Source organism: Camelina sativa, chromosome 6 (genome assembly GCF_030686135.1).
Source record: "Camelina sativa cultivar CO46 ecotype springtype chromosome 6, ASM3068613v1".
In the NCBI taxonomy this organism is placed as follows: Eukaryota; Viridiplantae; Streptophyta; class Magnoliopsida; order Brassicales; family Brassicaceae; genus Camelina; species Camelina sativa.
The window spans coordinates 15,944,415-15,959,330 of NC_141885.1; the positions used below are offsets into that span (position 1 = coordinate 15,944,415).

General features: G+C 36.7%; 2 protein-coding genes and 4 pseudogenes across 2 annotated transcripts; 1 reads left to right on the forward strand and 5 right to left on the reverse strand.

Annotated features, from left to right (window-relative positions):
- Positions 1 to 343: 343 nt before the first annotated feature.
- Positions 344 to 992, reverse strand: LOC147942645 (plastidial pyruvate kinase 4, chloroplastic pseudogene; annotated as a pseudogene).
- A 122-nt stretch (positions 993 to 1,114) lies between these two features.
- LOC147942646 (putative pentatricopeptide repeat-containing protein At3g49142 pseudogene) lies at positions 1,115 to 2,626 on the reverse strand (annotated as a pseudogene).
- A 3,031-nt stretch (positions 2,627 to 5,657) lies between these two features.
- LOC104698967 (F-box protein At2g38590 pseudogene) lies at positions 5,658 to 6,895 on the reverse strand (annotated as a pseudogene).
- Positions 6,896 to 8,587: 1,692 nt separating this feature from the next.
- Positions 8,588 to 9,862, reverse strand: LOC109133323 (F-box protein At5g41490 pseudogene; annotated as a pseudogene).
- Positions 9,863 to 10,707: 845 nt separating this feature from the next.
- Positions 10,708 to 12,878, forward strand: LOC104791082 (gamma carbonic anhydrase-like 2, mitochondrial). The gene is made up of 2 exons (XM_010516883.3): positions 10,708 to 11,386; positions 12,281 to 12,878. Exons 1-2 carry the CDS (start codon positions 10,993 to 10,995, stop codon positions 12,655 to 12,657), a joined length of 771 nt encoding a protein of 256 aa, XP_010515185.2. The 5' UTR covers positions 10,708 to 10,992; the 3' UTR covers positions 12,658 to 12,878.
- Positions 12,879 to 13,116: 238 nt separating this feature from the next.
- Positions 13,117 to 14,619, reverse strand: LOC104791083 (putative carboxylesterase 12). The gene has a single exon (XM_010516884.3). It carries the CDS (start codon positions 14,223 to 14,225, stop codon positions 13,251 to 13,253), a length of 975 nt encoding a protein of 324 aa, XP_010515186.1. The 5' UTR covers positions 14,226 to 14,619; the 3' UTR covers positions 13,117 to 13,250.
- Between the last annotated feature and the right edge of the window lie 297 nt (positions 14,620 to 14,916).

A 14,916-nucleotide genomic window follows, 5' to 3' on the forward strand; every position in this document is an offset into this window, starting at 1 on the left:
TAGAAAACTTGGTACCATCTTGTGTAACCAAATCAAACATTTCTTCTTTCTTGCATATAAAGAAATTTTTTTAAAAAGTTAAGCATTTTTTATATTGAATCCATGTACGTAGCTTATAAAACTTACAAGTAAAGAATTTAAAACAATCAACTATGCTACTGACTTGGGCCAATGATGATCAGATCAGATCATATTAGAGAGTTAACCATTTAATCAACTTGCCAAGAAAACTACAACTTGTCTTTGTAAAGACTAGTGAGAAGCAGAGCAATGGGAGTTTTCAGAGTCAGGTTTCTTATATATAAGCTTGGTGTGAAGAATAGTATCCAACATAGAAACAGCTTCAACGACATTCTTGCCTTTGTTCAACATCACGCAGCTCGCCCTGCAAAAAGTTTCAAAATCCAAGATTAGACATAAAGAAGAAACTGTAAGTATTAACCAGGATCATGTTTGGTGCAAAATAGTTTACCTTTTTGGCATTTGCAGCACCGGATTTTACAAGTGATTCCAGAACCTGAGTTGCCATAATCACCGGTACACGAGCAGCTTTACAGATACCTATAATCTCCTCCTGTATATTAGCTAATCTCTCCCATCCACATTCCACTGAAAGATCACCTCGAGCTATCATAACTCCCAAAGGATTCGAACACTTCATTGCCTCTAACAGAATCAATGACAAGTTCTTGAATCCACTTTCCGTTTCAATCTTTAGAACAACACCAAGATCATCTAGTTTCCTTTTCTTGAGTTCTTGCCTTAGAATGGTAATATTATGAACATCGCGTATGAAAGAAATGCCAACCATGTCAGCATGTGAAGCTATATAATCAAGATCTTTGATATCTTTTGATGTAAAGCCTTTGAAACGGATATCGCTCTGCGGAATGTTAATGGACTTCTCTGATCCTATTTTTGTACCTTTTGGACCTGCATGAGTGATGGAGCCAACTAGCTCTGAAGGGCTTGTTCCTTTGATTACTCCCCATATTTTGCCATCATCAAAACCAATGGTTTCACCAGGCTTGACTGAACCAAACAAATAACCGGAAGGACAAGTTAAACTATGAGTAATGTGTAATCTGTTGTTTGTTTAACATTAGTTTCTCAGTCACCAATAGTCACCACAAGAGCAAACACCAAACCGGAACACATGAAATCTATTGGTGTCTCTCATGATGATCTCACGAGAAGTTATCTTTGAGATAAGCTTTGCTGCAACATGACAATCTCCACAAATCCTATGATTCTTCGTTATTCTTATGGCGTTATTACTGTCTTCTTTTTCTTCCTTAGTATTCATAAGAGCAAACACAATGGCTAACTTCTCACTGTGAACAGCTAAATGCGTTTCTTTATCTTCTTCTTCTACATCGTGAAGTGCTGATTCTGAATCAGGAACATAACCTAACTCTTTCGTTTTCTTTACAAAAACACCCATCTCTCTGTATATCTCTTTGGACTGCGGATGTCTCCTGTCGCCTACTAAGAATGTATGAATTTCTCCATTGACCTCAACATTTCTTGATCTGGGATTCTTCTTTAACCCTTTGCTCTTCATTATATGTCTGATGTTTGTCACTTCTTCCCATCTTCCAGCCTTTGCGTATATGTTAGAAAGCAATACGTAGTAACCAGATTGCTCGGGTGCTAACTGGAAAAGTTTATCAGCTGCTAGTAGACCGATGTCTGTATCAGAATGCTCCCTGCAAGCTCCTAATAACGCTCCCCAAACTCTCTCGTTTGGTTCCATTGGCATTTCTTGTATGAATTTGTAAGCTTCTTTCACTTTCCCGGCTCGGCCAAGAAGATCCACCATACAAGCCAAATGCTCTAACCTAGGAGTGATCTTGTAATAATCTGTCATTAGTTTGAAATAACTCCGACCTTCTTCTAGTAAACCTGCGTGGCTACAAGCAGCGAGCGTTGTGACAAACGCAATTGAATCAGGGACGAGACCCGAATCTTGCATTTTCGAAAACAATGCCACTGCGTCACAGCCTTTCCCGCTGAATCCATAAGCTGAAATCATAGCTGTCCAAGACACAACATCACGTGACTTCATGTTCTCAAACACATCTCTCGCTCTGTCCAAACATCCGCATTTCGCATACATATCGATCAGTGCGTTCTCTAACAACAGATTTGGTATTAGCTTCTTCCTCTCAATGTATCCATGGATTTTCTTACCAAGAGACAGAGCAGATGTATCTCCACAAGCAGGTAAAACACTTGTGATTGAGACTGCATCAGGTTCGAACCCATCAGCCTCCATTCGGGAATACAACTCCACGGCTTCAACAGGCATCGCGTTTTTCATATACACACCGATCATCACATTCCACGAAACCAAACTCTTTTTCCCCATTTTGAAAAACATATCTTTAACATATTTAACGTTTTCAGGAGTTGTATTGCTCACTGCTGCTAACAGACTAGCCATCGTGCCAGCATCATGGCTTATCTTCACAGACTCCATTTCCTTACAAACTTGCAAAGCATCATCAAATCTCTGATTTTGCGCATAACCAGCAACTAACGAGTTCCAAGAGACCACATCTCTTCTTGACATCTCATCAAGTACAAGCCTTGCTTCAGATAAAGATCCACACTTTCCATACATAGAAAACATAGCTAACATAGGAAACAGAGCAAATTGTGTAACAAAACCGTTCAAAAGTGATAAACTTTGAACTACCTGTGGAGATTGGATTCGGCAACACGTTGCAGGGAGAACCAGAAATCTTATACAAAGATATTTTAACTCACTGTATTTTTTGGGAGAGAATGGAGGAGAATCCAGTGGGGAGCTTGGAGATGATGACAACCTCTCAATGGTATTATTACCAAATTTTGATTAAAAAAACATGTTACCATTTTTGTGATATTCTTGTATATTATATATTATACATCATCTCGATAGACAAGGCAAACAAGATAGTTTAAGAGGGGAGTATTGAAACAAGATTTGAGAGGATTTTGTGAGATTTTGGAAATTTTAGATTCTGTGAGATTTAAGTGAGTTTTTAGATTATTTGGTGGAATTGTTTATTTTTTATTTTTAAGAAGAAAAAAAATTAGCTTGTGATTTGTTGAGATTTTAGGTGATTCTGAGAGATTTGTAGAACAAAAAAAAGGAAAAGTTGAGTTTATTCACATCATCGGTCCCTTTATCAAAACAGAAAACAAAACACTATCGTTGCCAATTTGCCATGTAAAAAATTGGTGGAATGGAACAAAGTTAATGCTAAGAGACTTTGGTAGACAAAGTTAATGTTGAGTTCCTTTTGACATTTTCTTTGAATTTTTAATTTGTGATTCATGATGGAAGAGATTTACTACACATCTGAAGATTATATTATATAATGGTAATAAGCAAAGTCTGAGTAATCAAAGGCTTCTCTGTATATGAAATTAGAAAAGTTGGACAAACATATTTACAATAGAGATAATGGAAGTTTGCATTAATTTAGGACAGCCCTTGTAAAGTTCAACAAAAATACATGCCCCTTCTCCTTTTGCAAGTCTTCTGGGTTTACACAAACACAGTTGTACCTTCCCCTTCCCCGTCCCCAACGAATATAATCATTATACTACTCTTCCTCATATGAATGTATCCAATATGTATATGGCTTCAGAGATGGAGTTTGTTTAGTTAAACATATGTGAAGAGTAAAACTTAAGCTAAACGTTTGAAACTCCAACTCAATGTAGAACTATCCAAAACAAAGCGTATATGTGTCTAATATTGAGCTCAAGAAATAATTCTACATAACCAGAAAGGATTAGATTTTCTTGTTAGACCACAAAATTTGAATAATCGAATTCAAAACAAATTGCAGTTAACAAATTAATGTATTTGCGACGATAAGTGGAACGACGGCAACACGACCAAGTGTTAACACGGTAGCCAATGTTGACTGTGACCACCGAAACTGTCATTTCATGCTCTCTTATGATACACGGTAGGAAGAGTTTTGTGTTCTGGTTGGAAGATGATTGCGGCGAAGCATTGTTGTCACCATCATAAAGTTAACTGCGACCACTGAAACTGTTATGGGAAGAGGAAGAAAATATGGGACGAAAAGGATGGAGAAAATCTGGAAAGGTGATGGTGGTGACATCTATGAATCGGAAACCTCATAGCTGTACGGGAAGAGTTACGGAAACGATGAACCAATATTTTTTTTCTGAAATCCTTCAAAATTCCACCTCAAAGGATGTGATTTTATTAGTCATATTTTTCAACTAAAAAAATAAAAACAATTCTCCTAGAATCATTTAAAGTAGCATTTATAAAAAAAGTTGTGATACTTTGAATAACACTAGATTTCAAGTAAGTTTTATAAATTATAATTGAATAACAAGAGATTGTGTATTATTTTAAATGATTTTACATGAATGTCAGGTTGAATAACATAGGATTTCTAAAGATTTTTAAAAATCATCAATTGAATAACAAGTGATTTTAAGAATACTCTAAAATCTTTTAAAATATAAAGTTCAATACCCCCCTCTAAAATTATGAATAATTGGTTTAAATATATTTCAATTCTTGAAATGTTTAGGCATACTATGAGCAAAACATAAGAAAAATATAAAGTTTTTTTTTTTTTTTTGAAAGTGTATATAATAAAAAGTTGTGATACATTTTTATCTACAATTGAGTGACATGTGGTTTTTTAATTGGTGCTAGTACTTTGAAAAGAAAAGATAAAAGAGGAAAAGAATCATTTTAAAATAATTTTCTTTATAAACTTTAGATATGTCTACTCCATTTTGAAATACTAGACCCATTTTATAAAGACTATATGTGGTTTATTAATTTTTGTATTTTAAGTTAATAATTTCAAACAGTTACAATGTTTTTTTCTGATAATCTCTCTTAAATATAAATGACTAAAAATAGTTTATTGGCTTTAAATATTTTTCCTGGATATTATTGATTAAAAAATAATTAGTGGAAATATTATTGATTGAAAATTAAATATGTGGAATTTTAATTTACTGTATTTTTTGGGTAAATGTGATGAGCATTGTATAGTATTTAATTTTGACAACATTGCTAATTTTAAAAAATTTACAAATTATTCCTAAATTTCACATACAAAATCCACTATAAAAAAAGATCAATACTTCTACATGCTGGAGAAAATAAAGATCGATTTAATATTAGTCCATGCATGAATCATGATATGAATTTATGAACTCAGTCGCATTGCCGTTTCAACATATATTGGTTATCATATCCGGATTAGATGTGGTTTACCATGGTTAAATCGGTTAAGCTACAACAGTATGTTTACATCTCTTTGTTTGTTGTACTCTCTTGTCTGCCTCTGTCTTTTAAGTTCAATAAACGAAGAAAAACTTTCATAACAAACCAGTTTAGTTTCTCTCAATGGAATAATCTATATAGCAAACTAAAAAAAACAGGCTTCTTACAGTAATCATTAATCAAGGTAACCAATCTGCAAATCTTTCAGTTGTGGAGCAACAAGAGTAGTTGAAAGCAGATTCTGTTCCAAATCCATTGATGTACATGGCCAAAATAAAGTAAATGAGAAAATAAATAGAAGATTCCAAACACAATAAACGAAAACTTTGTGTAAATTGAGACTAATCATCCCTTTGACTCCTACAAGATGCTTCTTCTAGATTGGTCCTAAGTTTTCAAATGCTTCAAGTCTCGACTTGTTTTCATCAAACCGACGCTTTTCTAAACTGCTTTGTCTTTTCCTCTTGCCTCGTGCAGGTTTCTTGATTCGGAAGAAACTTGGAACGTAAGAGCACACATGTGGCCAACATTCTCTGTCAACATCTACTCCGATATCAAATTTTCTTACGTATCCTGCCTCTCCAATGATGACAAATGTTCTGCGGTAATACTCTTCTTCAAAACCCATGGCGAGTTTCTTCTCCTCGTCGATGAAGAAACCTCCATATATAAGTGGGAGATCATGTATCCTAGTCCCCGTCTCCATTTTCAAGAACTTGCTCCACGACACCATATCGACATCAATCTTATAAGTCGTAATCCATATCTCAAGCTCATTCCACTCTGTTTCGCAGTGCTGAAATAAAGCTGCAAGCTTCTCTTCCCTAACACAAGATAAGGTCACATATTCATATTCATGATCCCAAACGCTAGATGGTAGAGCTAAAAGCGGTCCAAATCTCTCTCTTGTAAAATCGAAACAGATTATGTGATCGACAAGATCACTATCATTATATAAATTCCTCTTTGTAGCACACCAATAAGTGTTTCCTTTGAGAGTAACACCAAGGGAACCAGACATTATGCACCAATTTGGAGTGACATCAAGACTTGTCCATGAATCAGAGTCAAAATCGTAGATCTCATACCAAAAAAATTGGCTTTCGGGTGGTTTGTTGAAATAATCTGTAAACCTCAAGAATTTAACTCCACAACAAGATTTCTTATTCTCGTATCCAAGAGCATAATTGAACCTGTCCCATCCTTTTGGACGATGAGAGTATCTTGGTTCGATCCACCTTGTTTTCCCGCTATACGGATTCCAAACCACAAACTTAGTATCGTTGTCTTTGTAGATGCATAACAATAAACCCTCACAGTGAAAGACTTGAGATATTTTGACTTGTTCGTCAAAGAGACTAGGTTTACGTTTAAACTTTATAGATGGATTAACGTCGTCAACGACTAACCTCATTAAATAAAGATCGAAGTTCATCATAGACTCCTCTTCTCTTGTTGCTTTTTCACCATGTACAACTTCCTAAAGCTCCTACTTTTGGATAGAGTGTTCCAACTTTTGCAAGTTAGTCTCACTGCTCTCAAAGATTTCAAAGGAACCCTAATTAAAATCTCTTCTATCAACACCCTTGGAAGATTGGAAATCATCGTCGTCATTGTTTCAAATTGCAACAATGGTTTTGTTTTTTTCTTTCTTCTGATTTCTTGCGGCATAGGGAAATGAGAGCATACACACACACACCCACCAATGGAAAATACACAAAAACCCTAAATACAGTTGGGCCAATCGTGGGCTTCAGAACCTAGTTAGGCTTTTACTGATGTTTATATACCCGAGACAAGAATGCTGAAGCTAATATATATGTCATGTCTTCCACAGCTTCCAGCTTTATGGTCTATATCTTCTTATTTACGCTAGCTGTTGAACTGAAATAGTGAAATGGCAAGATCTTCATCGTGGCACTGAATGTCAAGTTTCCTTAGAAAATATAGAAAATCTCAAGCAGAAATACGCAATGGAAGACCTAAGAAATTCACAATCAATGAGCTCTTTCCAACTCCATAACTGGTGAGCCTACGCCTCAAGCTTACAGATTCGTTATTAAAACCGTAGCTAAATACTCTCAGCGTGAGAACATTGCATCAATCACCTTGAAATCTCTGAGAAGTTTATTAGAGTCTGATAATTTAAAGGGACAGCTTTGTATATGTATAGATAAGTACTCTGTTTTCTTCTTCTTCTTCTCTCATCTCTCAAGCAATCGTAATAGTCTTTACAACAGCTTGAAAAACTAGGTTTCTTTACAGAGTTACAAGTACTCAAGGTAACCAATCCGGAAAATGAAAAGATTTGTGAAGCCAACACAAGTGATTGAAAAGCATATTGTGTTCTTGACGTAAATACCAAGAAATATATTTATTTCTTCTATTGTTTTGTAACAATATTAAAATTTAGGCTTTGAAAGTTGCTTGTATATGAATAAAACCTCTCAGCAAAATCTTTGGAAAATATGCAAAAACTGAGGAAGTCATTAGCAGTTTATGTGACAAAGGCTTGATGGATAAAACAGTTGAACTTTTAGCACACATGGTGTAAGGGCTATGGATCAACTCTAAATTAGTTTGTAAAATTTGATGGTATTTGGTCTTATGGATGATTGTTAGAACTTATAAGAAAGGAAATTAGTTTGTTTGTGCAATGATTTGAGAAGAGTTCAAAACTACATGTTCGAAGCAAAAGAGAAATCTTACAAATGTTATTTATCTCAAATATTGGAACTAGATTTGTTCTTTGCACTAAACAAATTTGACTCATTCAACAAACTTGACTGTGTATTGTCCTGCTTAGATTACGATTAGACCTTTAAGTAAAAGAAAGCCAGTACGCATTGAGTCATTTTGTTTAAGCCAAAGGAAGCTTCAATAGTTCACATACATGAAACTTGACAACCCAAAACATTATCGTACCAACACACATTAGAAAGTAAAATCATATGGTTCTTCTTTATCATGTAAAATAAGCATCGCACTACAAGACGTCCCATATAGATCCCAAGAGTACCACGAAGCGTTACCAAAACACACAACTTTTCTCAGTGTTCTGCTCCTGCAGACAGCAAGTGTAATCATTATAAGCCTTTAACTCCCAAAAGAGTTCCAAAACATACAGGAGCGCAATAATTTTACCTGTAACTTAAGAGTTTAGGTCTTTAAGTATCAGGGTAACCTTCCTCTTGATTTCCCCTCTCCTTTTGTGCCTCCTCCTAGTAATATCTAAATTGCTTCTTCATTAGCTTTTCAACTGCAGCAAGTCTCAACATGTTTTGATCAAATCGACGCTTTTCTAAACTACTTTGTTCTATCATTTTGCCTCGTGCAAGTTTCTTGATTTGGACCAAACTTGGAACATAAGCGCAGCTATGTGGCCGACGGTTTTTATATGCAGGTACTCCGAGTTCCAATTTTTTTGAGTATCCAGCCTCTCTGATGATCTCAATAAATGTTTTGTGATATTCGTCAGAATCATAGTCATAGCGATAGTCACTACCAACACACATGAAGACTTTCTTCTCCTCGTTAATAAAGAAACAGTGTGGACAATGTATCCTAAGCTCCGTATTAATTCGCAAGAACTTGCTCCAGGACACCATTTCGGCCTCGATCTTAGTTGTAATCCACATCTCAAACCCATAATCATCACTGTGGTGGTGAAATAAAGCTGCAATCTTCTCTTCTTTAACACAAGATAAATTCACATATGCATATTTATCCCTAACGCATGATGGCAGAGGCAGAAGCGGCCCAAACCTCTCTCTTGTAAAATCAAAACAGATTATGTGATCCTTAAAACCTTTTGATCAGCTTCTTCCTATTGCACACCAGTAACTGTTTCCCTTAAGAGAAACGCTAAGGCTTGAACAGTATATTCCCCAGTGTGGAGCTACATCGAGAGTTGTCCATACACCAGAATCAAAATCGTACATCTCATACCAAAAAAATTGCTCTTCGGGCTTTCTATGAAAATAATCTACAAACCTCAACAATTTAAGGCTACGACAAGATTCCTTGTCCTCGTATCCGAGAGTATAATTGAAATTTCCTTGTGGAAGGTGAGTTTGATCCACCTTGTTTGGCCCCAATACGGATTCCAAACCACAATCCTAGTTTCGTCTTTCAAGAAGCATAACAATAAACCCTCATAGTGGCAAATTCGGGATATACTGACTTGATTGTTAAGGAAACTAAGTTTACCTTTGAGATCTATACATGGATCAACGTCAACCACGCCGCTCATTAAATAAATATTGTGAGGCTGCACCACGATCATCATTGACTCCCCTTTTCTTGTTAATTTGCCCATGTGCATCTTCTTAAAGCTCTCACTTTGGGATAGATTGTTCCAACTTTTGCATGTTAATCTCACAGCTTTCAGAGATTTCATGGGAAGCCTATTAATAATATCCTCCATCAAATCCATTGGAAGATTGGAGATCATCGTCGTCGTCATCGTTTCAAATGGCAACCAAATGGGTGTTTATCTTTGTTTCCTCTGATTTCTTGCGGCAAAGGTCAAGGACAAAAAAGTATACACGACAAAAATTCATGTATCTAAATAAAGTTGGGTCTAATGTGGGATCAGAATCTAGTAACGCTTTACATGTTCTTACTTACAAAAATTCATTAGAGTCGGTTAAGATAGTCGGCTTTTATTTGGAAAAATATTTAGGTTGTAAACATTTTTGTTCACTTTCTCCTTTTTGACCAATCAGAATTTTTTATACATTATTTTATTTAAAAAATAAATTAAAATTATAGTAAAAGGTAAAACAAATTCTGTATATATATTTTTTCTTTTTTTTTAAATTTAAATTTAACAAATTTTGTATACTCATAATTAAGTAAAGTTAAATATTGACTTAGTTTATATTTTACAGTTAAAACAAAATTATATATCAATCAAATAAGGTGATTAAAGTTTAGATTTTATAATTAAAACAAAATTATATGTCGGCTTGGGTTTACAAATGAAGTGGTTAGAGTTTAGATTTTACAATTAAAACGAAATTATATGTCGGTTTGAGTTTACGAATGAAGTGATTAGAATTTAGATTTTACAATTAAAACGAAATTATATGTCGGTTTGGATTTACAAATGAGATGGTTAGAGTTAGATTTTGCAATTAGAACGAAATTATATGTTGGTTTGGGTTTACAAATAAGATAATTAGGTTTAGATTTTATAATTAGAACGAAATTATATGTTGGTTTGAAGTAATAGTTGAATTATTAAGCTAACGTTTTAAAATTAAATACCACTAGTTTCCATCATATATATGATGACCCTATAAAAAAAATAAGTTTTGTCCAATATACTCTAAATCATCCAACCATCTCTACCTGACACAGAAAGACAAAATTCGCGTGAGAGAGATGGAAAACAAATCAGGAGCTATTCTCGTTGTGATCTTAGCTATGTCCATTATTCTTCTTCAAGTGAGGCCAGGGTTAGCTCAATTCCCTATTATTCCCGGACTTTTCCCACCGAGGCCCTCTTATTGATATCCCAAAATGTTGGTCATCTCTCTTTGACGTCCAAGGATTTAGCCCATAAAGGCCCAATAATACCTTCCGAACTGTTCATTTTTCCGATTTCGAAGAAATCTCCCTGAGGACTCACTCCTCTGTGTCTCTTCCTCCGGAAGCTCTCTCTACCTCTCTTGACAAGTTCTTGAAGAATCCTAAAATCAATAGCAATGGCGACTTCGCTAGCTCGTATCTCTAAAAGAGGCGTCACATCGGCTTTGTCTTCGAATCTGATTCGGCGTTACTTCGCTGCGGAAGCAGTTGCGGTGGCGACGACGGAAACGCCTAAACCGAAATCGGATGTGACGCCGTCGCCGGATCGGGTGAAATGGGACTACAGAGGCCAAAGACAGATCATTCCTCTGGGTCAGTGGCTACCGAAGGTCGCCGTCGATGCTTACGTGGCACCTAACGTTGTGTTGGCTGGTCAGGTCACAGTCTGGGACGGATCGTCTGTGTGGAACGGTGCCGTTTTGAGAGGAGATCTCAACAAGATCACCGTTGGATTCTGCTCAAATGTCCAGGAACGGTGTGTTGTTCATGCTGCGTGGTCGTCCCCAACAGGTTCTTGTTCTCTCTCTTTTGAATCTCTGTATGATTTCATTGTAGCTTTTTATGTATCTGTTCTATCAGATTTTGAGCTCTGATTATCTAATTTTTGTTGTTACTGCCTGCTAAAGTATTGGGGATTCAGTGATATTGGAATTTAGGGTTTTCATCTTCTTCGTCCATTTAGATTATTGAAATGGTGTAATTGAGCATATTGGTTTTGCACAAATAGTGTGTTCCGAGTGAGGATGTTCTTAGATCAAGAATCCTTACTGAGCTTATTGAAGTCACTCTTCAGAGCATTTTGCGTTTAACTAGACTAGGATGCATAGAACTGTCTAGTCTTAAGGTGATTAGTCATACTGGAAGCAAAAAACCCATTAAGGCTTGTGCGTAATCTTGAGAGGAGTTATGTTATTCAGGAGTTGAATACGGCGGATAACACTATAAATGACCGTCTTGTGTAGTAGGAAGTTACTTAGATGCTCTGTATAAGTTCTGGAACAATGTCACAGTAAGGCTTTATAACTTGAAAAAAAGAGATTCTCCACGATACTTTGTGATAGAACCGGGATTCTAAGCTGCATTAAGCCTTATGAGTGTAGCATCTTGTAGTCTTGCCAATGTTTGATTTTAAGCCAAGTTTTAAGTGCAAAAACCTCCTTGTTTGATTAGGCTCTAGTTTGAACTTTGGCGTACTCCGAGTTGCCTTTGAAGTGTACAACTTGTACTTCATTACTTGAATCACCATCCTTTCTATTCTAGTCAATAGCTCTGTACTGCCAAACAGCCTTCTGCAGTTTCTGCACAAACATCTTGAAGGGTAGAACATCTCTTTGTGCTGGGTTTTTGATATGGTTGATAAAACGTCTGATCTTAGGAGTTACTTTTCTACTTTGGTATTTTCAGGATTGCCAGCAATGACATTGATCGATAGGTACGTGACAGTTGGTGCATACAGTCTTTTAAGATCATGCACTATCGAACCCGAATGCATCATCGGGCAACACTCAATCCTAATGGAGGGTTCGCTGGTCGAGACACGATCAATCCTAGAAGCTGGTTCTGTTGTGCCACCTGGCAGAAGAATCCCATCTGGTGAACTTTGGGGAGGCAACCCAGCAAGGTTTATTCGAACTCTCACCAATGAAGAAACATTAGAGATCCCGAAGCTTGCTGTTGCCATTAACCACCTAAGTGGAGATTACTTCTCTGAGTTCTTGCCTTACTCAACTGCCTATCTTGAGGTTGAGAAGTTCAAGAAATCCCTTGGGATTGCCGTATAGAAAGCTTTTGTTTTCCAGGTTTCTGGCTACTTCCCTCATTAAGAAAGCTTTTTTTTTTTTTTTTTTTGAATTTGATCGGAATAAGTAACCTGCGGAACCACAACAAAAGCAAAGCTGTGTTTGAAATGTTGTCTTTCTCTGTCTGTTTTGTTGTTAAATTCATATCCTTGTGTTCAGACGTTCTAGAAAGATGATAATGGTGAAAACTGAAAAGTGAAATACTCCACTTTGTCTTCTCCCACTATCGGGAAAAGTAGTGTTATAATATTTTAGTTGGTAGCTTACGATTTGCTAAGATAATATAAAGAAACAATTTTAAACATAAATAAAAACTGAACAGCGTTTTTGGTGGCTGAAACGTAAGCTTTTCTAACTTTCCTGAGCTAAATTGCCTCTTTTTCAGCTTACGTTACATTTTAATACTTTATGATTCATAAAGCTTTTTGCTGACTTGCGACGTTTTGGATCGAAATTATTAATTTTAAAATGTTTATTGGGTTGCTGTAGCCGAAATGCTTAATCACTGAAAACATTACTGATGAGTGACACAACTAAACAGCACCAAATTATTCATTAGAGCAACACCAACGCTACTACTTGTCTCCTCCCTTAAAAAACCCTGAAAATTTATGCATGGCTTCAAGAGCTTTCTCACAAGTAGGTTTCACCAAATGAAAAACATGGTCTTCTCCTTCACTCTCCACCACCTCAACCTCTCCTTTCCAACCACTCTTCTCAAGCTTGGCCGCGTAACCCCAACCTTGCCTCACCAACGCGTCTTTCTCAGCCACCATCACCAAAACCTTACCACAACCTAACCCGGACAAATCCACCGACTCTGACTTCACCACGTTGAGCAACGGATCATCTGATCCATCTTTGCTATTGGGACTAGCCATCATCCAAAACGACTCCACCTTCATCCTCAACGTTTCATCCTTGACGTCCTTCTCGTCGATTGGTGTTTTTGACCAGAAGTAAGGATGAACCAAGATGATTCCAGATATTCCTGTATCCTTCAAACCAGGAGTGAGTTTCTCTTTCGCAGCTCTCATCGCCATGTGATGCACGATGTTAGCTCCGGCGCTGTCTCCGGAGAGGATCACTTTGCTGAAATCAGCGTGTTTGTTTAACCAATCCTCCTGACCAGATCCGGCGATATGGGTGAATACCCATTTCAGAGCTGTCCAAGAATCATCGAACGGGACCGAAATCGGATGCTCCGGCGCACGCCGGTAATCAACAGACACGGCTACACAGTCTGAGGCAGAGACAGCCGCCGTGAGGAAATTGTGGTAAGTCGGGGAGAAAGCGGTTTCGATGATGAACCCTCCGCCGTGGATGTAGACGAGGAGAGGGAGTTTCTCATCGGCGGCCAGAGCTTTCTCCGGGAGGTAAATGCGGACGGAGAGGTTGGTGTCGGGAGAATGAACGACGTCTTTTGAGACGACACCGTTTTGTGGGTCGGAAGAAGGTGGGACGGTGGTTTCGCCCATGAGTCGCTCGATGCGGCCACTCTTGGAGATTTTAAGCACCGGAGAGAAGTCGACGGCGATCTCGGAATCCATGAATGGTTTGTTCGGTGAGATATGATAAGATTGGTGTGTGTGTGTGTGTGAGAGAGATTTATATTGAGTATGGTGGAAACTTTTAACTCTCTCTAGCTATTGGAGATTTTAGTGGTATGGTTGAGACACGTGAGTTGTGTCATTGTTACACGGAATATATATTTACTACACACCATTCAAACTTCAAAGCACACATGTAAAGTTGTTGACTAGGTGAAACATGTTATTCTACGGGTGCACTTTTTTTTTAATTCCTTTTTTGTCTATTTCTTTCCTTCAAAACATTCATTTTGGTTTCGGTTTTTCAGTTTATATCAAAAACAAAAAAACATGTAAATATATGTTTTGTATATTTAAACTGAAAGGCAAAAGCACTAATTTTAGTGACTATTGGTCTACATATTTTGTTTGGTTTGCTTGTTGTACCATACTTTAATGGTACCACTACCATTTATTCGACATAATTTTTTTTTGCTATCAAGCTTGTGTATTATTGGTTTAAAAATCGGTTATCTCACATATATCAAGAAGAAGAACAAGATATATGTATTTGTATTTTCTAAACGACATACATTTTCAGCATTTTCTTGGCGGAGCACTAAAGAAAACTAGCAATCGTTTTGTTTCATGAAAACTTTGACCGATAAATAAATTAATTTTCAACCGTTCATGTTTTCATGTTATTTTAAAG

Bases quoted from the DNA above. Each gene is read 5' to 3' on its own strand.
- LOC104791083 (XM_010516884.3), bottom strand. From the start codon at position 14,225: ATGGATTCCGAGATCGCCGTCGACTTCTCTCCGGTGCTTAAAATCTCC.
- LOC104791082 (XM_010516883.3), top strand. From the start codon at position 10,993: ATGGCGACTTCGCTAGCTCGTATCTCTAAAAGAGGCGTCACATCGGCT. The intron at 11,387-12,280 runs GTTCTTGTTCTC...TGGTATTTTCAG, and splicing joins TGCGTGGTCGTCCCCAACAG to GATTGCCAGCAATGACATTG.